At 34.5% G+C, this 27,809-nt stretch overlaps 1 protein-coding gene across 1 annotated transcript in view; it reads right to left on the bottom strand.

Moving 5' to 3' along the window:
• The window catches only part of LOC113234649 (small conductance calcium-activated potassium channel protein), a 185,585-nt gene that overhangs the window by 9,607 nt on the left and 148,169 nt on the right, over positions 1 to 27,809 (bottom strand). Inside the window, exons 2-9 of the mRNA XM_026470051.1 lie at positions 17,505 to 17,710; positions 14,514 to 14,643; positions 13,087 to 13,182; positions 11,963 to 12,136; positions 9,620 to 9,762; positions 9,244 to 9,348; positions 7,290 to 7,425; positions 3,213 to 3,323 (exon numbers count right to left, since the gene is read on the bottom strand). Coding sequence (XP_026325836.1) covers positions 3,213 to 3,323; positions 7,290 to 7,425; positions 9,244 to 9,348; positions 9,620 to 9,762; positions 11,963 to 12,136; positions 13,087 to 13,182; positions 14,514 to 14,643; positions 17,505 to 17,710 — 1,101 coding nt within the window. The remainder of the gene's footprint in view (positions 1 to 3,212; positions 3,324 to 7,289; positions 7,426 to 9,243; positions 9,349 to 9,619; positions 9,763 to 11,962; positions 12,137 to 13,086; positions 13,183 to 14,513; positions 14,644 to 17,504; positions 17,711 to 27,809) is intronic.

The raw sequence follows: 27,809 nt of genomic DNA, 5'->3' as shown, positions 1-27,809 counted from the left end.
GCGTACGCCGGCATCGGAAGTGTCAAATAACTGTGTATAGACAGTAACAGCAAACATTAAAATGTAACTGCGCAAATAATGAGCAGGAAAATAGTGACGTGAAATAATATACACTGGGGTAAAATAATAATAATGACGTTCTATAAAACCTATTACCTAGTATGAAACTAAGAAAGTTCCTGTACAATATGTACCAGAGCAACGGAATTAACTGTGCGGCACTATCAAAACCATTAACCAGAACCAACTTAGAAAAAAACCTAGTTAGTTCTACTGGTAATTGAAACCGGGATCTTCTCATCCAGCGCCCACAATGCCAAACGTACTCGTCTATGTTAAGTTCACAGTGCAATCTCTCGCATACAAATGTTTAATTAAAATACTAACTACCTCATCGGACTAGATTACTGACATTATAAACAATGTTCTGTAACTTTTGACAAAACATGATAAAGAAGGATGGCGAAACCTGTTCATGGACTTTGCTAGTATAATTTTGCGTTTTACTTTATGCCTAGTTATCAATATATGTTTGTATATTTTTAGAAGTCGGGAATAAAAAATTGTATTTTAGAATAGATGCAAGAACACAACGCAATCGATTCAGTTCGACCATAGATTAGGTAATGTTCTTGTACGTACGTTTCATTTTAAGCATGATTGGATATTTACCTACCTCAAATATTGATTATATTGTAGAACACACAAAAAACATTAATGCTATGAAATACCTAATGAAATAATCAATTATGCAGTAAAGACATAAAGCAAAAAATAATACACAATGTGACAAAAATATTTAGAAAATATTTAAATGAGAGATAATGAAAGTTGCAAAGGAACGTTTTGACAAGAGACTTCCTGCCAGTGTCAATGTCACATTGATATTGCGAACATTGTGACCGTTTGTGGCAGATTTCCGCCATTTAGGCAGATTTAATTTCTATTCATTTTCATTGCTGCAGAACGTGACAAGTTATATTAAATATGGTAGAGTTTGGCAGATTTATGAATATTCGGGTAGTTCTTCATTATTTTTTGGAACAAACTGAAAACTTGTTGTTTTCTGCTACTACGAACATACATCTGAAGCGAAATACAGGACAATGTTATAAATATAACCTATGTCAACTTTATAACCTCAGCTTCTACAGTAGTACTCAATTAGCTTTTTTGATGCATTGATAATGAATCACAAGTATTGATAAGTCTCCTTAATGCACAAGGTCGTCAAAAATAGTTTTTGACGACGTGGGTCATGCGTCAAAATACACAGAATATCGCCATCCTTTTTTACCAAAAGTATGTTTTGTACTATCTGACACTTTTAATTTGTATTTGGTAGTAAGTTCACCTCCCGCGTTTTGCACAGAATTATCTCCGCTCATAGCGATCTATTTAAATATATTTATTTTTTTACGAAAGTGAAATCTGACGAATTATTAAAAGTCATGGAACAAAAATTGTTGTATATGATGTTAGTAAGACAGTCCTAAGAAGTTGTTAGCATTTTACAAATAACTCTGTAAATTTTACGAATATAGTACGTATTCCGTAGAATAGAATATCAGAATGCAGAAAATAGTACTGTAAGCATAAGTACTTTTATTTACAAACATCGTCTCACTCTGAACCTTTTCTAATTTGATAAAAAGTTACTCAAATATTGTATACCCTCGTGTTCTCATAATTTTGATTTTTAAGTGCATATATTTGGTGACTGTTGTGCACAAATACCAAACACTTCAAAGGTATTTATTTTCCGTTCTAGTATAGTATTTTTAATTACGTTATATTAGTGTAGTAAAAAACTCGAGTCCGGGAGTCTGTATTTATAAACTCGACTCATTTTGTAAGACTCAGTTGTCTAAAACACTCACGAGTCCGAGTCGCGTCGAGCCCAAGTCTTCAGCCCAAACCCAGCACAGACTCGAAGTCTAAAGAGAACTCGAGTCGTAAACGTAATTCGAGTCTTGACAAAATTCGACTTCCAAAATTTGACTCGAAGTGACTTCTACTCCACATAGTCATGAAAACGACAAGCAAAGTTCAATTTTACTGAACAATTTTCAATGCCCACAAATTTAAATAAAAAATTAATACTTAATATAGTGATTCAAAAAAGAAGAGGATAATAATACTTAATTATACTACAATTTAACACACCACAACACTACCGCTCAGTATGTACTTACTTACCAAACTCGTTATATAAACAGAGTCGAACTCGAGCGCGACTTGTTACATAAATAGACTCGAGCACTAATGTCAAACTCTAGTCTATTCGAAACATCGAGTATATAACCATAAATAGAGACGAAATGTCAAATTTGTTTGAAAACTATGCTGCCATTTCATTACTGTGGCAACAGCGCTTCGATTGGCCAGCCCGAATTCGAAACAATTGACGGGTGTCGTCAACTGTTTCACTTCAAATCGACCAGTTAACTTGAGCTTTACTATAATCGACGAAAATTTCAAAATTACATATTTCATATTTAATTACCGATGAAATGTTATTCCATTTGTTTTGTAATTAGATATTTTGCTGTTTTTCCCACACCACCGAATAGAACAGCAGGGCATTGTTAGAGATTATCTTTATTACAATAAATTCAGAATATTTTTGGAATATACGGAGACGTACACACAGGTCAGTATTTGGCCTGTCTATATTTCAGTACAAACGGGAGTTGATATTTATAAGAGCTGTATCGCTAATGTGTTACCAGGAATATATGGCCCTTATTTCGTCTCTATTTCTGGTTATATACTCGATGATTCAAAACCTGGACAGGCTCGTAATACACCGTCTAGTGAGTCTCTGTCTTTATGAGTCGAGTCTTGTGAATTGGAGCCAAGTCCTAATATGCAGACTCCCGGACTCGAGTTTTTTACAATGCTACAGGTCCCAATTCTGGCGTTTAGTAGCTAAATATCACAAACGAACCACGCTGTTAAGGCAGGCCACTAATCTAGCGAATTCGTTTTGTAAACTCAATTCAAAACTTACCTGCGATCCTCAATTGCATACCACTCATCTTACCTTTTTCGTAAGCTGCGTTTCCATCATGAAGTTATGTACGTGTTTCTCCGCTCTAGTTAATTCTAATTTTCTTGAAGCAACGGTCACTAATAAGGCTGTACATCCCGCCCCCTGTTAATTAGATCAACAAATAACTGTGATGAACGAATGCCACTGTAATACTTACTCTTTTAGTAAGTTGTGTATCCATCATGAAGTTATGAACGTGCTTCTCAGCTCTAGTTAATTCTAATTTTCTTGATACAACCGCGACTAATAACGCAGTGCATCCAGCTCCCTGTTAAGTGAATACCTTAATGTAAAATGCAAGCGAACGTGTATAAGCATTCAAGAGTTTCTCATTCCTTAAATGAAGGCTAGAAATTAAAAGAAACTGAAAATTATTTTGAGCCAAGTGCTTTTTTATTTATTATTATTTAAATTTTAAAATTATACTTTTTACAAAAAAGTAATGAGGATAATCGAATCAACTATTCTAACCTTTTTACGTTCAAAAACATTTAAAAAAATCTTTAATTCTATTGTTTCGATAATACTCATAGTTCGAAATCTGAATGTTATTTTTAAAATTATCATAATTATCTATTTAAGATTTAGTAACTTTTATTTAGCTTATAGATTTAGGCACTATAGTTAATAATGCGACAAATTATAATTAAGGGCGTATAGAAGTATGAAAATCGTTGTTAGGTAGGTATTGTTAATGTCTAGAAGTAAAGTTATTGATAAAGTACAACGATATTCACACTTTTATATAACTCTTTAATTACTAAATAACATTTAAGCAACTTTTTGAAGTGACTGTGATAATTATTCTCAGTGCATAATAACAAGTGAGTGCACACAAATTTATTTAAATTGATATTTAAATGTGTAATTATTTCAAACGTTTTTTTACCTTGATAGATTTAATGTGCAGATTTTACTTATTATCTTTTTATTGTCAAAATGAGTTTAGGAAAAGTGAGCCATTTTATAAATAAACTTATTGTGCGATTCAGTGAAATATAGAAGTGAAAGAGAGAGCTTGAAATATTAAGGAGAAATGAAGCATTCCAACTACAGTTATCTAATAGATGGCTTTAACAGGGAAATGGACGTTGGTTTATATTAAAATTTCAAAAAACAATACCGTTATTTGCTTTGATCAATTGTTACAAAAAACATGAACTGTGTGAACAACTACATAATACGTTATACGGTTTATATCTACCCTATGATTTGATAATAATCGTGTGTACATCGAATGTGAATCAGATATGTGAATATTGTAATAAAATGTGTACAATTAACATTATTATCGACATTAAAATAAAAACCACTTCGGTAACAACAGTTGCTTTGTGAACATCCATACAAAATTATTACATTAAATACATCGACAGCTGTGGTTGTGTGGTTTTTTTTTTGTAAATGTGTAAAGCAATTGTGTGATGTGTGATAGTTCGTTACATTGATACTGTGTTGACTGACTTTCGGGGAGGGAATCAATAGCTTCGCACGTAAGAGTTGTACATGATATATGGAACCATTTAATATCACCAAAGACCCATTATCTACCAAAACGGAGCGTAAACGAGGTGTGCTATGGCAACTAATAAATGGTATTTTTTCCCTGTTGTTTAATGAAACAACGTTTCACTCTACTTGGTAGATAATGGCTGGTTATAAGGTTCTGATTTGCTCCGACGTTTAACAGGAGACGCCTTGCTAGAAGTATAGTCGATGCCCTACGGTAACTGACCTCCTTGTCGACATTATCATTCTGAGAGTCTTCTTAAGTTGAATGCAACAGAAAATGTAAATTAATTCCGGCTCTTTGCTTGAAATTTATATTTGTTTAATTAAATTTTGGCATAAATCTTAAGATGCAATAAGGAAGTCACATCAAACTTAAATGTACGGCTCACAAGTTAAAGGTTAAGTTTGTTTAACACCTTTGTTCTTACCGATCTACTTAAAATCAAATACTCGGTGAGAGGGTCAGATGTCTTAGAGCATCGACTGTACATGAACGTGGCACAAGGTACGAACAATAACGATTCCTGCAGTGGAGGAGTACCGAAGTCCCGTTGGTTTGAAAACCGCTGCCATTTCACAAGAGAGACAATTATTTTCATGAAGTCACCGCTTTCCACTATGAGGCCTGGATATTTTTGAACACAAAACGTGGACATAACGTGGATTGGCGATACTGGGATAAGAAAAAGCATATGGATCATCATGTAAGGACTTATGTCCCTGTCGCGAGGTAAAAATTGCGGAACACTCAAACACTACAAACCTTTGTCATGAACTGTAAACAGTGCGTTGCGCGTTTTAACATAATTTATATGGAAGGCAAAAATCGTCCATACAATTTATACGCGCCACGATTTACTACGGCGTAAAAAATGCCATGAAAAGGTCGTAATGGTCATTGTACAATTTATAATACTTGGTCATACTTAATCCCGAGCATGAGTGCGATGAGTCATTTTAAAACATAAAGTGCGTCGTAATGCACTGTCTCTGGATTGAAGTAATTAAAATTAATTTCAGTGCGCAACTTCGACGTGGGAGGTTTGGTAACACTCTTTTGATGAAACACAGGGCGTGACGGTGCCTTCAATTTTGACGCTTGTAGCAATACTGCAGTGGCGTGTCCACGGAAGAAAAACACAATGTAAGTGCCATGGGCCTCGATTACTATCAGAACCGATATCGCCAAAACTCACAATTCTTAATTTAAAACACTACAAAATCTTGATATTGATTGATAGTAGTTTCAAATTTAAAAAGAAATAACAAACTCTGGATTGTTAACATAATTTAAACTTTAACCTGTTGGCATATCGTTGAAAGTTCAATACCATCAATACTATACAATAGCAAATAATAATACTAATATTGAAATTTCAATCAATGTGGTGCCATCTAGCGGTTCATTGCTGAACCACGAAAAATTGGAATTATAAATTTAATTCTCCAAACAAAAAGCGATCATACTGCAGAGATATAAGCTTTACTTTCGTATCTTGTAACAAAAAAAAATATTTCGATAAACAGAAAATCCAAAATTTATCAAAATAAAACTGTCCTGTGATATGAAATACCGTAACAGGTAATATTTTTGGTACTGCTATCATTTTTGCACTCCAAAACAGCACAATAAGGTATTTTTCTAGGATTTTAGAGTATTTGCACGAAAGAATGACAACCACAATGAAACCATAACCACAAAGCCGAGATAGCGGACTGAGCTCAGTTAGGTCTTTCGAAATCTATAGTTGGCACGCGTCAGACGCTAACTAACCACTTCTATTACTTGTACGCTGTATTTACTGTTCTGTAGGCCTATCTGTGGCGCGAAATCCGCGACTACTAATTTTCATACAGTATCTAGTCTGTAAAAGTGGCGCACGCGTGGCGCGACTGTAGGCACTGCGGCTGCGCTTCTAAATATTGTATGAAAATTAGTAGTGACAGTGCAACGCCACAGTGGTGCCACTGCAGCGCTTCTATAAGCGGCTAATTTGAAGGCGCCCTTAGGCCTGTTATCTACCAGAAAAGAAGTGCTGGGCTTCAACAATCAATAATGTTTTGACTTAGCTGCTTGGAGATGTCATAATGACAAAATACTATTAATTGTTGAAGTACAGTTGCTCTACATTTTTCTTTTAGAGATAATGGGCCTAGAACTATAATTATTAATTTATTTTCTCATTTAAACCGTACCGTAGTATTAGGCTGCCTGAATAATTTATTTTTAACACTCAAAAAGGGGGATAAGAGACTCGTGCTATCAATTAAATTACTATAAATTATTTTTTGCGATTGTTGCACATTGGAAATGAAACAATTTTTTTAACAGTCAGCCGTGACCGCAGGAATGACTTAACATTAGTTTGTTTGAAAAAACAAATATACGCGATTTAAATCTGAAAAAAAATAGTTTCATATAGTTATTAGAAATTGAACAAACTGAAAAGTATAATTCAATTTCCAAATGTGATTTTGATATTTATTTAGTTGGTAACAATGTCTTTGACTTTTACTTTGTCATTCTTTCCTCAAAAAATACTTAATTAATTACTTGCATTTGTTCCTTCTTCTCATATTTTATTTGAAAAAAAAAAACTCATTTTTTCTTAAAGCAAAATGAAAAACATAATACAATGTCCCCCTCTTTGGTAGTAAAATTTCGTCATAGTGAATATGAAGTCAGTCAACACATAATAAAGCTTGTTTTTAAGAAACTTACCATAATACCGGTGCTAACAGCGATACCTCTCCCGCAATATGTGTTTGGCACAATGTCACCAAAACCAACGGAGAGGAATGTTATTGCAATTAGCCACATCGCATTCAGTAGGTTAGCGTGTTCTTCGTCGTGAAACCTGAATTGTTAATACATTTTAACGCGTTACTCAACACAACTGTCTTTTGAAATATATTACATAAAACCATCGAACGTGATCCGACAAGTCCTAACGAAATTGCTGCGAAGCGTCGCCCTATCAATCAGTGGTAAGAGTAAAAAAATTCAAATAAAAATATAAATAAAGACAAACCGTATTCAGACATTGAAGAGTTTGACTTTGATTGTGAAATTGCTTCAAACGATTGTGAAATAATTAACACATAAAATGGCTCACCTTTACCGACCTAAGTTTGTTCTCAAGGCAAAGCAAGTATATTGAGAAATTTGATAAGGAAAGAGTCTTGCTAGACCTATTTTGAACAATTTCTATGATGACGTTAACCGAATGAGAGTGTTTCGAACTTGAAGTAAGTGAACCCAAAGTGCCCTACAGTTGTCATACATACCACCATACCGCAGGTGAGGGTAATGCCACGGCCGCAGTAAGTGTTGGGGACTATGTCACCGTAGCCGACACAGAGGAACGTTATAGCAGTCAGCCACATTGAGTTTAGCAAATTTGCATGGTCTTCATCATGGAACCTGAGAGCCAAAACGCCCAACAAGAACCACAAGATAACCGTTTGCTCGACCAAACAATATAATAACGTTCTGTATTATATTACTTAACAAGATACAATATTTTTTACGAAATCGAACGTTCGTGACAATTCAAGCAAGTACACAATAGAAATTTAGAATTTCATCCAATAAGACTTCAAGCTATAAAACAAATTTCTAAACACAGACGTTTATTCATGTCCATAACTGGCATGCCTATTGAAAGACGATAAATAAACATCACTTCTACACAGCTAAAACCGACAATAAATATTTTAAAATACATCGTGCACTCTAAACACTGATCTGGGTTGAATACGAAAACATTAGCCATGCGTGAGTATTTCATTTGCTTGTTGAACAGAGAGACGACCACACATATATATATATAAAACAAATAGACAGACTGCAAGAAAGAGAAGGAGGAGAGACACATAAGTGGGAATAGGCAGTTTCATCGGGAAGAAGTATTTTAATCAATGCATGATTGTGAGAAAGGTGCAATGGCTTTGTGCATTTAGATGTTAGCGAGTAGTTATAAGCATAAGTATTATGTCCATTCATTTATAGAGCCATTTTGTGCGTAATTTATGCAATTTTTACTGTTGCTGTTTACAAATTTATTTATTCCACGTGTATTCTGTGCCATATTGGATATGCAACAGTAAATAGAAACCTGTACCGTGAATGTGCTGTGTTATTGTGTTAGTACTACTTTGATAACATTTAGCGTCTTCTACATTGATTGATTCCATATTTTCTAAAACTAATTACTTGACAATAGCGTTCGTGTGAACAGTAACGAATTCTACATTGCAATGTTATTCAAAGTCAAACTCTTGTATATCACTGTGATGATCATGAACCTAGCACCACTACTTAAAAAAAGTTCTCCGAATGTAAATCCTAGACATTTAGAACAAAAATATAGTGGGTAAGAAGCGAAACAAATATTTACAACGCCACAGTACAAAAGCAATAGCATGCCCACTGGCACAAAACACTGGTGATATCCTTAAACAATTTGCATAAAACTTCGTAGTGTCAAATACTTAGGTAAACAAAACGATGGAAGCAAAAACTTGAATTGACGAAAACAAAAAAAATTAAGAAAAAATTAACCTTAACAATAGCGTATTTGATATCTGACTCATCCTTTCACTTACAAGAGTCAGTACACAGATCATATATTTGATACACTATTAGTAACAGTGAATTTATAAAACGTACTAACCTCTCACATTGCCTTAGTGTCCAGCTTGCGATGATCCACAGTGACACCATGAACACCAGTAAGACAGTGCCAGGACAAATGGTCATTAAAGTTTTTAGGACAAATCTGTGAAGAGCATTACTTTATGAAGCCAAAATATGCAAATCCATTATTTTATTTTCTTAGAAAAACCATATTTGATGAAAAAACCTTTACAACGAAGAAGCTACATAAAAGTAACTAAAAGTAAATGAGATTAATCACCAAACTATGTAAAATATTCGGCGGGTTTCACTTATAAATTAAAATTACAAACTCAATCTAAGAATAAAAATGCAATTTCCAAGACAAATACGGTAAATATTCTATAGATCATGTTTAAAAGTAAGAAAATTACCTAGTATTAAAGTTAATTCTGTTTAACGCCCCTATACTTCTAGAAGAGGCATCTGTGAACAACTTGCTGTGAAGAAGCATAACCCTGCATATGAGGTATAGCCGAAAGAACATTGGTAAAGACAATGTGACGTCATATGGAACCTGGAATGTTAAAATAAGAAAATATGGTAACAGACAAAATCAAACATTAGTCACATGTGGGACTACATGGAAAATAGAACATTTCTGTAAAAGTCAAATTTCAAAACGGAATTGATAATTAAATGTCACTGAAATTATATTCAGCAAGTAATTATTTTGTTGATACAAATAAACACATAAAAGCTCTTTCAATATGATCAAATTATACTGTGTTCGGGATACGCCTTGATTAAACATTTTAATTTAAACTAATTATCGTAAATTCTCAAGTTAATTACGTAGTTTCAAAGCAAAGGACAAAACACCTTAAGGCACATTCAACAAACTCATTAGACAAACAAGTGTTTTTACTTTTTTCTACATTTCAAGTGATGTCAGGTTATCGTGAATTCTAATTTGTTGTTAAAATAATAATTTTTTTCTCTATCTACATACTTTTTAACAAAATACTAGTTTAAAAAAATAACGTTAGTTAATGTGACTACATGTTTAAATATGTATTCATTAAACTATTGTGAATTAAACGTGTAAACTAAATGTTAACTAGGTATAAAATTGACAGGTTCTTAAGGACTTTACTATCACAAAAACTATTTTATAAAAACAGTACACACTTTCGGTTGCATTTGAAAACATAAAAATACACAATTATGACAATACAAGACAGTGATGTGTGGGACATTTCATACATTTCGGCACATGCTGTTCAAACATAGATTCTAACATCACTTAAAACTGACAATTCAACAAAATACAGACCTGTATATGCTTATATGATATTGTGCCCTAAGGAGGAAAATAAAAAGCAAATATCAGTAAAACAGTAACACAAAATAAATCCTATATGTATAAAGCATAGGCCTTCAAATGAGATGCTTTTAGAAGCACTGTAGTGGCGCGACTGCGACACGGCAGCCGCGTTTCTGTAGTTCAGTAATTTATTTCACTAATTGTGATTGCAGAAATGGCGCACGTGTCTCGACAGTGGCGCTGCAACTGCACTTCTAAATATTGTATCAAAATTGGCAGAGGTGCGGCGACGTGTCATGATAGTAGCAACACTGTAGCGCTTCTGTAAGCATCTAATCTGAAGGCGCCCTAACAATCATATTTCTGTATCAATGTTGTGGTTAAGCATACACATAAATGTAAAAAAATTAGTATCGACACTATGTTATTATAAGTTAATTAACATTGTATACTTGTATTTATGTCAGCTGTTCATATTTAAATAACGTTTTATCGTTAAAGGTAATTTGCAAACTTCTATATATATTACATTATTGCAGAGGCCGGGAAGTAAGGGATAGCCGGACAAGTTTGAGTTACTATGTCTCGCTGGGGCGCTCGGCCGTGTAATATATGAGTCAGGCAATCTCGGTTACCGCCGAGATATATATAGAGCTTTTCTCAATAAATGCAAGGAAATGATACAAGTACAAGTAACTTTTTAAGTTTTTTTTCTGACGATAGACCTTTTTAAAACAAAATTAGTAATATCCCGTCATTCGAGACAGGCTAAGGCGTCTAATTGGCATTACTGCCAGATTTTGGATTGTAATTTTTCTTCAATAGTTTAATTTTCTAATATTTTTTCGGAAATCGTTACATCTTTACGGTGACCATTTTGAAACGCCTTTTAAAACGGAATTAACAATCAAATACACGCTCTCCGCTGAAAAAACAAACGGACAACTTGGCTGTATGACATTTTTCTATAGCCATTTAGTTGTAGTATGCAATTGTCAAATATATAAAGGTTTAACGTGTTCTGGGTTCAAAAGAATATCCAACTTTTCCGATTATCGTTGAGAAAAAATATTTAAGTCCTTTCTACTTTCTTGAAACATTATCTATGTGGAAATAAATAGCAAAAAGGACCTAATAGGTATCTCTTGCAATTAAAAATAATGTTTGTCTTCTGTGAAAATATATCACACATTATATGCCTTGAGGAAATGTACACAAGGAATATCAGATTGCAGAGCATGCACAACTACATAAGCAGTTTTTTTAATTCATAATATCCATAGTTTCATCTTCTTGCATTTATATTGGACATCGAAACTTATAATTCAACAGCTATAACCTTAGCCAAGATACAGTAATTAAGCGAATTATATTTTCAACGGCTAACTATTGTACCTTGGTTCATTAGTATGCTATTACCAATAAAGGACAATTTAATTTCAATACTCACAACTTCAACACCTATAACACCGCCTTTATTGGCTAACTTTGTTGTCCAGGTAAAAGTGTACTGTCCGGGAATTGGATGGACGGCACATATGGCGAGTTCCAAGGCTATTTGGGCTATTCTCTGCCAGGTCATTGCTATTCGCCAGTCGTCTGCGCAGTTGTCTATCATAAATAACTGAAATAAAACATTTAAAGGTTTCGTTAGCCCAATCATACGTTAAACTGAATTTTTCGCGATTCTTTCAAGATAAGAAGACAAGATATTTCGCCTAAGGACAAGTCTTGCGTTCGTTTTTAACCTTGACGCTACATTGTACACTCGAAGCAGTTTATAATCTTCTGAATCTAATACTGAACACCATGATGAAGATATGGGGGACTGAAAACTGCTCTGTGTTGTTTCCATATAAGAAACGGTCGAGTGTACGTTCGCACTTGCTCGACTTTGACAAATATTAACAGATGATGAGAATGAACACGTATTTTTTACATACATAAATGCATATTTTGTTTGAATATAATAATTATCGTGTTTTGTGTTAACCTTTCAAGGATTATTTCTCATTATTCTGTGCAAGTGTCACTGTATTATTTTTATTACGAGAGTACTTTTTAACATTAGAACGGTTCTGTAGCTATGCAAGACTGACCTGGGTAGTTGTACCGCAAGAATTACTGAATTTTGTATTTAAGGGTAAAAGGTAAGATCCTATACCCAACAGTCGTCAATCAAATGTTTTTATAGTACATTTTGTTGAAGTAAAGATACTCTTGATGTGCTGAACTCTGCTGAAAAGGTACCACAGCCTTACTTATTTGTACTGCAAAACTGCACTGTTGGATACTTTTCGCCGGTTGAACCTGTTTGACTGTTGTATAAGTTGAACACCATATATAAAAAAGAATATTTACCTTTTTTATATATAATATTAAGTGAAGGGACGAACAAGTCGTGCGCTTAATGGTAAGCTACACGCCTGTCCATAACTAGTGCAGTGCCACTCAGAGCTTTAAATCGCAAAGATCTGAGGGGCACAGCCGCTGCGCCTGTTACCTTGAGACATAATCTGACAAGTTCATTCTGCTTCATAGGTTGAATATCATATATAAAAAAAGAATATGTACCTGTACTTCTAAAGCGTGATAAGCGACTATTAGGCCAAGTAAAATCACAGTCGACATTGATATTAGCGTCTTCAACGCTTGTGAATATATTGAAGCCTGAAAATAAAAAAAAATGTTTATAGACAAAGAAAAATTGGATCATATCTAATAATTTATATTTTTTAACCTATTTCCTAAAAAAGGAGGAGGTTCTCAATTCGACTGTTTTTTTTTCGTACGTATGTTTCGCGATAACTCCGGTATTTGTGAACCGATTTTCGTGTTTTTTTTTTATTGGAAAGAGGTTCTGCATGGTGGTCCCATTTAATTTTGAAGAAAATCATTTACCGCTAAGGGTGGCTGTTCACGCATGAAGATTCATTTTTATAAATAGCGCCTAAATTTTATTATAAGCAGCAATTATTTTAATGGTTGATTTTGCTATTCTCCAATTCAATGCGTTTTTCTCTCTCAATATACTTTTAGAAGTGAGAACCGAATTTTATTATATTTTAGGTACTAACTAGGGGATGGGGTAGGGGATAGGGGATTACCCGGTAACCGATTTCTATAAAACATGGAAATTATATGTAATTACACGTACTTTTGAGGTCGGTTTTTTTAGTACTCTGTACTGAGATTATATTGAAGAGTATATTCGTAGTGTTTTATAAACGTAATCCATTTCCATTTCTTTTTCTTGGCAAAGTCAAAAACTCAATAGTACCGGGCTCTGTAGTCTCGTTCTCCGTCCGAAACAATTACTGTGAAATAAGTAATATACGACCAAATTCAAAGACGCAAGTTGCGACTGAAGCTTGATATATGACATAGTCTTTTAATTTAGTCGAGTATTATATAGAGATAACGGACGAAGAACGGGAGTAGATCCCAGATTTGTACTCACATACATACATATGCCTCCTACCGGGGTAGGCAAAGATGGGGCTTCAGTTCCTACGCTCCTGACAAACCTCTTTCGCCTCCTCCACTTCCAGCAGTCTCTTCATACATGCCCATTTATTCTTGATACTTTTAATCCGACCATTTTAAAGACATCCCCACTCTGACTGAGGTATGCGCCGAGGTCTACCTCTCCTCACGTCTCCATCCACATTCGCACTATAAATTTGTACCGCTAATCTACCGATATTCATACGTTCTACACGACTAAACAAATATTAGTTATTGTATAATTATTACCAAACAATGTATTCTGCGGTTATTCCAAAACCGCATTCAAGAGTTTACACGGACACTCCTAATGTACAATAAAAGAGTTAACTCATATATAATTCACTCATAAAAAAAAAACCTGTGACATAAACATATCGGTGATTTTTTTAGATAAAGTGGCATAAAATAAAAGTTTCGAATGCGGTTCTAGAATAGTATATTATACCCTTAATTCTTCTATAAAACTTACATAAACTTAAGAATAGTAATACCTTGGTGTAGACGCCAGCACTTGAAAGTTCGTTTTCTATAACCATAATTATAATACCGAACATTCCCATGACTAAAGCGTAGTCACTTATTCTTTTTCTTTTTTCAAATAACGCCTTTCTTCTACCTAACCTGAAATGTATAGTAATATATTGGTCAGTTTAAATTTTTTGACACAAATTACAAGTAACTAAGGATAAGTCAAAAGCACATAGTGATTTCGACTTTGCAAGGCTCTTATCCGAATAGACGTAGAATTGTATTTATATCTTAAGTGTCAAGTTTGACGTGCCCGTGATTATTATTTATTAGTTAACGCAATATTGACAACAATAAGGAGAAAACTCATTATTAATATCTATTTCAATTTAACACTAAGTACAAGTAACTAAGCGCAAGTTAAAGGCACATAGTGATTTGGACTTCGCAAGGTTCTTACTCGAATCGAAGCAGAGCTGTATTTAAATCTTAAGTGTCAAGTTTGACGTGCCCGTGATTATTATTTATTAGTTAACGCGATGTTGACAACAATAAGGATTAATTACTCATTATTAATATCTATTTCAATTTAACTCTAAGTACAAGTGACTAAGGGCAAGTTAAAAGCACATAGTGATTTGGACTTCGGAAGATTCTTATCCAACTCGACATAGAGTTGAATTTAAATCGTAAGTATCAAATTTGATGTGCTTGTGATAATTATTTATTTATTAATACAATAATGAAAACAATAAGGAGCATTTCAATTCAACATTAAGTACAAGAGACTAAGGGCAAGTTAAAGGCACATAGTGATTTGGACTTCGCAAAGTTCTTACCCAATCGATATAAAGTTGAACCTTAAGTGTCAAGTTTGACAATCATGACTATGACTATTATTTATTAATTAATACAATATTGAAAACATTTATTTATTAAATGACAACATCTATTCGAATTGAATATTAGGAGACGTCGTGAGATTTTTTTGTATAATTTTGTACTTTGCTATCATAGCTTGTATGGGTGCAATCACTCACTGAGTGGTGCTAGCAGAATAAGGGCGTAGTTGACTGTCAAGGTCTATAGAATATATGTTGAGTCAGAGCCAATTCATCACAAAATCAATTTGTTATTTTGTTCATCTGTGTAAATATTGCAATTCATGAATTTGTACCAAATTACGTAGTGCCTTGCGAAGTATTCGTGTGCTAAATAAAGTACTCGTTAGTTTGTATTTACGCTTTTTTATTTTATTGTCTAATAATATATCTATTTATAAATAATATGGTCGAGAGAAAAAACTTGACTAAGTATTTTTAGCCGACTTCAAAAAAAGGAGGAGGTTCTCAATTCGACTATGTTTTTTTTTGTATGTACGTTACGCGATAACTCTGATTTGTGAACCGATTTTGGTAATTCTTTTTTGTTGGAAAGAGGGTACCCCAATAGTGGTTCCATTTAGATTTGAAGAAAATATTCTACCTATAGGAGTGGCAAACTAGGGGATGAATGTTTTTTGAGATTGGTTTTTTTAGTACTCTGTACGAGATTATTTAATAGCCCGATACCTATTAACATGGCATTCTCGTAATTACAACTAATAATTGTATTAAACAAAATTACGAATTTCCTTAAATACATCTCATAGAAATAATGAACAGCTAATGCATGTTTGTATGAGAAGTAGGTATTATTCGAATTTTCTAAATTCGTAGGAAAGTTCCATCTCGGTTGCTCAGTGGCTAACAATATGACTGCTACATAAAGAGTTCCCAGTTTCCATTTTCTATACATAGAAGCATTTTGTGACCAAGCCTTTCCAAAATTGGTTTAGATCTAAGTGTTCTGGGTTGCTCTGGTACTTATTTTACAGGAAGAATCTAAATTTGAGCAGCTAGTTGATGCAATTTTTGGCTCGTTATAAATACATTGTCATACTGATTATATTTTTGTTGTGTACCAATTCAGAATCCAATATTTTGTAATAAAATTTTCCAAGATATTGTAAAAATAATGTCCAAAACGAAGATCGTAAAACTATTCTAGACGAACTCTATATGTAGGGACAATTCGTTCTGCAGAACAAGAAAATCGATGCGACCCTGATGCAATCTATTTCCGTTCGCTCAAGGCTTTAGTCATTATTAAAACGCTCTTAATACAAAACTGTACTATTTTTTAAATGATTGTATAAGCCAACCACAATGCAGTGATAATTGCTTGCTCTAGTTTATGAAAAGCCTTCATACAGACTAAATTGAAAGTAATCGATTGATTGGAGTTAATTTTGACGAAAATGAAGATTATCTACACAACTTTAGCGCGAAGTAAAGTAATTCATCTTAAACTTTATGATATTGACAGCAATCAGTCCGTTACGGAGTCTCAACACATTTTTTTGCGAAAAGACCCGTGAAAGGCTCAATTTTAAAACCCTTTTTGTTCTACAATTAAGTAGTTGCCCTAGATTAGCATACATTCGAGTGCTGTCAGTTAGAAGGAATTTTTCTTTATGGTCGATCTTTATATTAATAATTAAGTAGTGTTAATAACCTTTTCAAATGAAATTAACTTTGTGATATTATGTAACCTGTAATTACTAGGTATGGTACAAGAATAAGTTGTCTATTGTCGAAATTTAAAACGATTATTCTTTTGGACGTGGAATCAATCAAGTAACAATACTCTCTGGTGTATTTTAAAATATTATACGAACCTAATTGGCATCGCTCTATTCTTAAGTCTTTTGAACTGACTTCAAGGAGAAGATTCTCAATCTGAATTTTATTGGGAATTAACGTCCTTAATCTTCGAATTCGAAAATCTATCAGTTAACAATTCAGTTGTGGACAACGACAAATGTTTTTGCGATTCTTCAAGGTTTCGTCTATTTAGGAGAAATTATAAATTCTTTGCATTGTTGTTTGGCCTAGCTAACCTGGCAGATTCACGTTTCTAACTGACTACGGTTTAGTCTACGTATTTATATCTTATGAATTAATTATACATACCTATATCCTATATTGGGTTTATGTTTCGCCGCCCCCCCGCCCTTGTAAGTGCCGCCGCCGAGTGCCCTCTCCTCTCCAAAGCGCGGGTACTCGCTGTGGACGCCGACAAGTGCGACTCCCGCTTCCTCTGACGCCGCGTCTCTGCCGCTGCCAGAGTACGCCTTCATCGCGCCGGGAATCGAGAGCGTCGACACCGGCTTCCGCAGCTGAAATATACAAGAAATACTTGTAAATTCATAAGTCATTTCGTGATTCTATGTCTCCAATTTCCAAGAACTGCGTTGCCTTTTGCGTTGACTATCAACGCAAGATTGCATACGCATTTATGTCCTACATGTTATGGGTTTTGTTTTTATATCAAGTATCAATTTCTTCGCCAACACATGACCTTAATGTCATTTTCATTATCATCATCATCAACCCATTTATACGTCCCAATGTCAGGCGAGGGTTTGGGCCATAGTCCATCACGCTCTGGCCCAATGCGGCTTGGAGACTTCACATGTTTTTTTTGAGGATTATGAACCTTTTTGTTATAGATCTTTATATTGGTTTTCGGCACTCGGTGCTGCTAGTGATACCTAGTGAAAGATTTTAGAACCTTCTCACCGCAGCCGGTACCTTTACAGGTGTCACAAGCTACCGTTAACGTTGCTTTTTGATGAAGTGTATTATTGAAAAATTTCTTCGACGCGATGGGATGGTTGTGGTCCTTTTTCGACGTGCAGGTTTCCTCACGATGTTTTCCTTCACCGAAAACCTCACGGTAAATTTCAAATTACATATACACGCATTTGTATACTACATATCACGAGTTTTTGATTTCAATCAAATATTAACTTCTTCGCCCATACAAAATTTTAATGTTTTAGTCACTATATTCTTACTTTATTTTATTTTACATTAATAGCAGGCAGATAAATTTTATTGATTACTGCAATTAAAATAAAATTTACGCCTGTTGGACTGCTGCCAAAATCGTACGTGTCGCAAAACTTGACAAAGCCATAAAATATATAATAATTTGGTCCGATTTATACTATTCTTCAAATACCAATATTTCGTATAAGTATGACATTACGTCTCACTTAACGAACATTTTCCGGTAAAGTTGCTTCTTTGGGGCAAAAAGTTTTGGGTTGACGAGGGATATCGTCATAATAAATAATCATACGGTCTAACCCATCTCATATAGTGTTCCATTATGATTATGACGTATTACTTAATTTGCTGAATTTGACTTATCGTGTTTTTGGATTACAATTTAGTATCTTTAAGAAATTAACTATTAAGAGAAGTTAGCTATTTCTGCCGTCAAAAAGTAATGTGAGAATTACTGCGTTCCGGTTTTGAAGATTAGCTGCACCCTTTGCTGGAAAATTACATGCACATGGGACTTGTCAATTTTATGTGTCAGGGTGATGGGTGCAGTGTCAGTGCCCCACAGATCTTTGCAATGTACAACTATAAATGGTACCACAGCTGTTATGAGTAGGTGTGTCGCTTACCACCAGGCCACGACTTGTTCGTACCGTTACTTCATATCATAAAAAAGTACATATACCAACAGTCATCGTAGACTTATGATTGGACCTCTGAGCGCATTTATTCGAAACGAATGTCATCGCGCTCAACCCGCGCGGCCGCCGCGCGTTTATGAGCGGAGTCCGCGTATCCGCTGCGCAGCGACCGCGTGCGTCTAACTGTCATGACAAAATACGCTCTATTTATTTGACCTTTACTTTTAAACTTAAATGAGCGTGCCGGGCACGCAGGCGAGACTGGCTTCAATTTGGTCTACGCAGCGGCCCGCGCGGCGACCGCGCGGTTGTATTATTCAGAGGAATTTAAATGTTGTTGCCTAGTAAATGGAATTCGGATTCGCCATTAATGTACATAAAGGCGTAGTAACGAAACACTTTCGCCTCGTATAAATAGGTGCTAACGCCTGCACCGCTGAGTTTCTGCAAAGCAATTTAATGATGTGTGTGAATTTCCTTATACGCATTGGTTCCGCGTCGGAACTACAGCCAAAACTCTCTCATTGTGAAAGGAGACCTTTGCTCAGGAGTGGGACTACATATCGCACTGTTGATACAATACTGTATTAACTCAAAAAGTAGACTTTCTCAGAATCGATGAAAAACGAATTACTCCCCGCAAAAAATCATCAAAAATGTATGTCATAGTTTACTATAGGCACTTAAACAATTTCTCAAATGTATTTAAAAATAAAATGGAAAACATTTTTCATATTTTTGAATAAGTATTATTTTGGCCAGGACTAGCTTACATAAAGTGTGTCTCATTTTGAGTTAAGTGGATATCTTTTGATTATTATTTTGTTACAATATTCTAACGACGGTTTTTTTAACGTGTAGAGAATCAAATTTTACGTTCAGTAATAATATAATATTAAATTTCACATATTTTGAGTTACAACGCATTGTAATAGCAGTGCGATATAGGCGAATTCTTATTATGACAGAACATAGATAATATATTATATTATGAATTAAAAGCAAATTTAACTATTTTTAAGGGAAAACCATCGATGAGATTTATTTACATATTAAAAAAAAGAACACATTCATCTACTCTTTACAACCATAATATAAAAATTACAATTAACTTTATTCTCTGCCCTTGTGCTCTCCACAGACAATTTCAGTAAAAATGTATTTTGTTGCACATAGAATATAGTCCATTTTGTTATGGCAATAAACAATGTTATGTGCGTGACTGAAAACGCCCGTATGTCTGTTTGACCTACGGGAGTGGTCTGATGTGCATATTTCAAATTATAGTCAGAGGCAGAATTTTTTCCACAGTAAACATTTTAGGTTATTAAGGCCAACGGTTTTCAGACTGCCATTACATATTTAGAACCACTATTTCCCGACATAAATTATATTTCTGACAAGACGAATATTGATGCAAAAGAAAAAATATTTGTTCAGTAAACTTTAGTTCCGCTTGTGACCGCTAGGGGCACTGTAAAATTTCACATTGTCAAAGTCAAATAATTATTTATTCTATAGGTAAAATGTTTACACTTCAGAATGTCATTTTTTAAGCTACTGCTCTCTGAGAAAAACAAGCAAGATACTCTAGGGACTGCTCTTTTCCAATAAACTTAAATGCTATGGAATACACTTTGAATCATAATTGTGTGGAACTTGACTCATGCTCACAGACACATACTCATCAATTTTGTAATATCACATAATATGGTAAGTTTTAAACAATGGGAAATGATAATTTTAATATATGCTCCGGAATCTTATTTTAAAAACGTTTTAAAATAAGATTTTTTTACATTTTAAAATAAGAGGGTCCCATTAAAGAATCGTTTATCTTAGTTAAACGAAATCGTGGTACCTTGGGTTTGGACCTAGTTCTAAAGTTAATATTACGGATATCTTATTTCTGAAATTATTATATTTTTATGGGCATACAAAATAATAGAGTGAATGTACTGTGATGCCACAGTCATGATACCAGTCTCCTTAAACTTTTCTCTAAGAGAAACACGAGAACCTAAACGGTACACAGAACGAATCGCTCGTTTTTGCGACACATATGGTTTGTATATCTACCTACAAAATTATATTACACAGTCACTAACTACTTCACTTTGTAGACTCATGCAAGCTTTCCAGTTGTAAGTAGAGCTTACGGTATATAGAAAAAGGTATACAGAGTTATTTGTAAATACTAAATACTAACAACGACGCAGGACTATGTTACTAACATTCTAAATACCAATTCAATGACTTTTTACATAGCATAGTAAATTTACCAAAAATACGTTTAAGCTTTTGTTGTACTATCTGAGACTATTAGATTTGTCTTTGGTAGTCAGATCAAACGTGCCAGCGTTCTTTCCGATGACCTCCGCTCCATTTATGCATTTGCATTGGACTGGTATTTACGCTAGTGCTCTTTTGTTACTGCTCAAAGTTATCACCGTTTAGAATGATCCAATGAAATGTTTTAATTTTTTGTATGAAAGTAAAACCTGATGAATTCTTAAAAGTTACGAAACAAACGATGTTGTTTATGATATTAGTAATATTGCTCCTCTGAGGTTGTTATTTTACAAATAACCCTGTGTAAAAAAATCGTTAACATGTCTATCGACCCTCCCTACGTAACCCAAAACCAAGTATAAAGCGACTTGTCAAACACATTCACGTTCGAATATTCTCACTTTGATTTAGGTTTGTTTACCAATTTCAAGTTTTGTTTACTTTACAGAAAACATTTTTTGTTTTGTCTTCAATTTACAATAGAAATAGCGAAGAGCGAATCAAGTTTTATATAGAGTTGAATTTTAAATCCTAAGTGTCAAATTTGCCGTGCTCTTGATCCTGTACGAACTATTGGTTTTTATTAGTACATAAAATCTATAAATTTTCATAGGAAATATTATGTTTAAAAACATTAATCATATATAAGGTAAGGCGCCGAGGCAGACCGAGGAAGCGATGGCGTGACGAACTGGACGCCTACGATAAGGCTTGGGTCCAGTTAGCTCAAGACAGGGATGAGTGGAGGGATCAAGTGGAGGCCTTTGCCCAACAGTGGGATACACCAGGCTAATTGTAATTGTAATACATAAGTCATGTATTTAAAACAACAAAAAAAAAATTCTTATAATTATTACCAAAAAATATTAAATATTAATAAAATATTAAAAGAATTTTTTCTGAGTGTTCGATCTGTATATGTATCTAACTGGGTGATAAAACTTTCATAGATTTCTCATAGAAGGCGCTACGACTAAAAAGTCGTTGAAAAACCAAATACAAAGACCCGACAAGCACATCGCCGGATCGAAGGAATTTTTTCTGAGTGTTCGATCTGTGTATTAATAATTATAATAAACTAGTGGAGTAATTTCACAAAAATAATTGAATATCAGTTCAATAAAAATGAAAAAAACGCATTACTCACACATTCGACTATACATATATAGAACACAAAGAAAAATTCTTTCGACCCATTTCGAAGTTAATAAACTTAAAAAGGTGGAGGTTATCAATATAGTTAAGCACAGGAAGACGTCAAACTTCGACCTTGTCATGAGAAACGATTAGCACAAATTACCCCAGCTTATTATCTAGTGCAACATCGCTGGAAAATAAAGTGGTGGTAGAAACCGGTGGTTAAAGAATATGGGGGAATGGTTCAAAATGGTGGTCGGCTGCAGTACCACCTCGCTCTTTAGAGTGGTAACCTCTGAAGTTGCCTTCGGACCAGGCAGGATTGCCATGATTTTTTTTTATATTACCAGATGACGGGATGAAGAAGTCGTGCGCCTGGTGGATAAGCGACACGCCTATCCGTAGCAGTTGCAGTGTCACTCAGAGCTTGTAAGTCGCAAAGGTCTTACAGGCACTGCCAATGCGCCCAATAATCTTGTTGAACCTCCTATAGTAGACGAACCTCAAGAAGAAGATTAATTTCAACATTTCCGTTTTCTTATTCCGACTTGTATTTAAAGTTTTTGTTTTTAAATTTAACATTTATTTGAAGAACAAATTATTTATGACATATTATATTCATATCAAGATACTAGTATAATACTTTCATCATCATCTAGATTTTTTGAAATTTGATAATTCGTTATTAATAATTATTGTTATCTTCTATCGGTGAAGTTTTTACGGTGTAATTGACTTCTATACAACATTAAATTTATTTAATTTATTTTTTATGACATCAAGTGACGGGGCGAACAAGTCGTGATGTTGAACGACAGGTCCAGCAGTTTCAGTGACACTCCGACCGCTTTAAATCGCAAAGATCTCAGGGACACTGCCGTTACACCTGTCACACTGAGTAAACTGTAAAAGTGTGTTAGCCATGATTAATTATCTGCTTAACTTTGTAATCGATTACTGATTATCTCTGTTGATACGATTACGTTTGGTTTATTGATTTTATAAAAGTTCCTCAAAGTGTGAACGTTGCTGCGTATTGCATCGCCTCATTCGAATATAAAATGGTGCGAGTGAGTTGACAGATGGTTTTTTTAAAAGGAGAAAAGTAACGTACGCATTGCGGTATGAATTGTAAATTGCTTCTTGTGGTTGGATCGGTGACAATCAGGTTGTATTTACTTTATTTATTAGTTTGCGGAGATAATTAGCTATAGAATTGTGAAGGTTTACGGTTTTGTTTTAAAGTACCCAATAACAGGGTAAGGTTGCGTTAGTCGTACCACCGCCTAAGTCGTACTCCAGCGAAATCTGGTCTCACATGCGTGGGAAGTAATATCTAGTAGGTAATATAAATTTGAACTCTAAAGTTAAGCGAGTAAACAAAAACACACCGGCGGCCGGCCGATAGTCGTGTTGGGAAGAAAAATATGAAAACATAAGTTTTTGCACTGTTTTCTTTAAAATTTCTCATTCATTCGGAAGCTATTCCAAGGAGTAATAAGGTGGTAAAGTAATTTTTTGGTATTCGTCTATTTTTGACGTATTTTAGCATTAATTTAAGCACAAGCAAACGGCAGATGTTTTTATGTTATAACTGTAAGTTTGATTTGAAATGTTGACAGTGTTGCTTAAGTCGTACCGAGGAAAGCTCCTTAATCGTACCGGTACGAATTAGGAATTTTTGAAAATTATTTTTTAGTCTTTTCAGCTAAATAATATGTTTGTATGCAACAAAACTAATTCTTGAGTGCCTTTATTATATAATATGCCTTTATTTGACAACCGAAGCATGTTAATTTTATTTCATTACAATTTGTAAGTTCATTTCAGGAGAATTTTCAGTTTATTTACTTAAAATTTATAATTTTATTTCTGAAATCATTTACTTATAATTTTCTTTCATCACAATTTATAATTCTATTTCTTAAGAGTTTAAAATTTTTGTTTTCTGTGTTCCCTTACACATGACATTTTGGAATTATTCTCTCCCTTCAAAAATATTAAGAATTATTTGATTTTAACCACCTTAGACCATAGCACCTATTTCTAGATTTTAATTGTTATTGTGATCTCTTTTTATTAGTACTGTACTATACAGTTTATGATGTCCTGACTGAAGTGTTATTCTAAGTACTACTTAGGTTACAGGTGGTACGAATTAGGCGACCAGGTGTCTTGTCAATACATGACTCAATAAGCGGTTTTTTTAAAGGGTACAACTAACAAAACCTTACCCTAAGTGTTATTGTTTCGTTTTACTTCGTAAATATCCCTCTTTTTACTTCAGTTATGCACTTAAAAGAAAGTGTATAACTGATAATCAGGTTGTATTTACTTTAAATAATAATTAGCTTTAGTGTTGTGGTGGTTTACAGTTTCTTTTTAAAGTACCGGATAATAAGTGTTATGGTTTCGTTTCACTTCGTAAATATCCGTCTTTTTGCTTCAGTTATGCATTCAAAAGGAAGTAGTCTTCCTTTTAAGTGCACAACTGAAAGTAACGTATCGTGTTCATTGTGTCACTTCAGTGCACTTTTTTAAAATTAATGGATTAGCTTTTGGGCAAAGGAGCTCTAGCCCTGGAGCAAAGATACGATCTATGAATTCTACGATAGAAGGAGCTCGCCCAGAAAATTCCACATTCAGTCGCACCTTAACGATACTTGGCTTGTATGTGCTCGGAAATACTAATACTAATATAGGCAACTTTGCGTCATTGGGCTGTACTATCTAATTTAGATTCGAGTTTATCGTTGCCAATAAGGCTTCTGGTTTTGCGTTATTTCTCTGAGCCACACCACGAGTGACTGCAAAACTCCATGCAAGAGCAGACTTGCATTTTGTATATAATTTAATACTGTCCCGTATGTGGCAAAACGTTTTTGTCATATCCAAAGAGAATATAAGCAGTATTTTGCCATGTGTCTCGTATACAGTCCAATCTTTACTGCCTCCAACCATTCTCGGCATGTCAAGCGCTGAGGGTCGCCTTATATTTATTGTGGGATTCTGGGAATACCAAAAACTTTTTGCGATCGACGTTCAGCGCGTTTTTATTTATTTATTTATTGCGTATCTAAATCACTCATATGAAACCCTGAAGCGTGTAGCAATGTTCGGATAGAGACAGACCAGAGTTTTAACATAACTATTAATTAAGTGCTTCCGTGGCCGAAGGGTTAACATGCTGGGCGCCTTCAAATTGGACGCTTCTAGAAGCCTACAGTGGCGCGACAGTGGCGCTGCAGTAGTTTTTAATTAACTAATTGTGACTGTGACGGTCATAACAATGGCGCTGTAAATATGCTTCCGAATATTGTATGAAAATTAGTACAATATGAAAATTACTATAAGCCTCTAATTTAAGAGCGCCCTTACTCTTTTTTATGAAATCAAGTGACTTTGACTTGACGAACAAGTCGTGCGCCTGATGGTAAGCCACACCCCTGTCCATAACAGTTGCAGTGCCACTCAGAGCTTTAATTCGCAAAGATATGAAGGGCACTGCCACTACGCCTGTCACCCTGAGACATAAGTTGACAAAGACATGAGTCTCGTGTGCCCTTAATTACACCAGCACCCTTATACTTCAAAACAGAAACGCAGCAGTACTCACATTACTGCTTGGCAGCAGAAATAGGTAAGGTGGCAGTACTTCCCTGGACAAACTCTTTCACAATGAGCTCTATTGCTACTAAAATATACAATCTCGTCCATTGCATGTTTGGTCTTCTAACCTACTTTATTTACGTCTATATTTTGGATCGTTATTATTAATAAACTTGTACTGTAATTTGTTATATGAAGATCTTGTGTTGTATAAGTCCGTCTTTTTTGAAGACGGAGTAAAATGACATTTGTGCAACCCTACAAAAAAGCTTTCATAAAATTTTAAATAGTTATGTAGTTGTTGTCGATAGTTGTATCTATAGATTGTGAAAGTATATAGAATTTTGCTAAAAACTACTGATTTGTGAATGTTACGATGTTCTGATGATTATTAATTGCGTTATAGCCTTCTTTATTCTTATTTTGACAGTTGGCCTACTAATATCGAAATCAATTTTTTTCATATACAGTTTAACAAGAATAATCGGATTGAATTATCTATATTAAAATAATACAAAAATTTTTAAAATATGTCTCCTCTTTGTATTTTTCATTAACATAGTTCTAAATACAGTGTATGTAAGTATGTATGAACTTACAAAAATTGACAATTCAAATTAACTGTGCTGTCATTGGACGAATAATGGGTCGAGGATGATTCAAATGAAACAAATTCGACTATTTATTCCATAAACATGACCAATATTCAGTCGATAGTCGATATAATATTTATTGACTGCAGTCACTAGCTACTCGCAAGCGGGCAACACTTTTACGCAGTGAACTATCATTTTACTCCGTCTTCAAAAAAGATTGACTATAAAAGTTTCTGACCTATTGAAACCTTTTAACAAACAAATAATTATAACGCTTTCAATAATTCTATGTACAAACATATATACTATAATATCTTCATTACCAATTCCTGTTGAATATTCTAGAACTTGACATCTTTAATTAACGCTCCAAGATAAACCAAGGTAAAGCGAGCGCAGTTTAACTCTGTTAAACTTCGTCGTGAGATCGCTTTATTAAACTAGTTTCGAAGCTTAGCTTACGCGCCTACTGATTTTAATTTGAGATCCGAAGAATGAACATATAGTATATAGTAATGTACAATTCCATTTCGTTATAAATAGGTAATAGTTTTCAGTGCCCGCTACACTCGAGCCAAGCGGCATGTCGCGAACAGATGGTAGACGCCGGGATGGAAAGACTCTCATCCCTTGGAGTATGAGCCGAGCACTGGTGTGGGACGGCACATGTGCCGACACATTAGCCCCATCCCATCTCTAGCACACCAGCAAGAGGGCTAGCTCCGCAGGTCAGCTGGCGGAAAAAAAAGTAATAAGTACCAGAACCTCGGCTCAAGACTACCTACTTACAGCCTTTGAAGTCGAAACCCTTGGCCCGTGGGGTCCTGGTGCCCTTCACCTGTACAAAATTTTATCCAAAAAAAAATAGGCTGTCTGGAAAACCTAAGCTCCGGCAGCTACCTTGCCCAACACATTAGCATAGCCATACAAAGAAGGACCGCTGCCAGCATCTTGGGCACCTTGCCGCGGGGACCCAATTTTACTCATATAATTTAATCGTAGTTTTACTTTTTAGTCTTTATGTTTTTATTGTACCTTACCTGTATATTACAAAAATAAAATAGATTGCTTAAGTATTTTCCAGTTTAAGATTTTGTATCGTAACGTATTTGAAAGAAATATATTCGTATAGATAATAATTTTGTGGTTGT

This window comes from Hyposmocoma kahamanoa, unplaced genomic scaffold (assembly GCF_003589595.1).
Source record: "Hyposmocoma kahamanoa isolate Upper Pololo Valley unplaced genomic scaffold, ASM358959v1 86, whole genome shotgun sequence".
Lineage (NCBI taxonomy): Eukaryota > Metazoa > Arthropoda > Insecta > Lepidoptera > Cosmopterigidae > Hyposmocoma > Hyposmocoma kahamanoa.
Note: the sequence above shows the minus strand (reverse complement) of the source record. Positions and strands in the feature narration are given on the sequence as shown.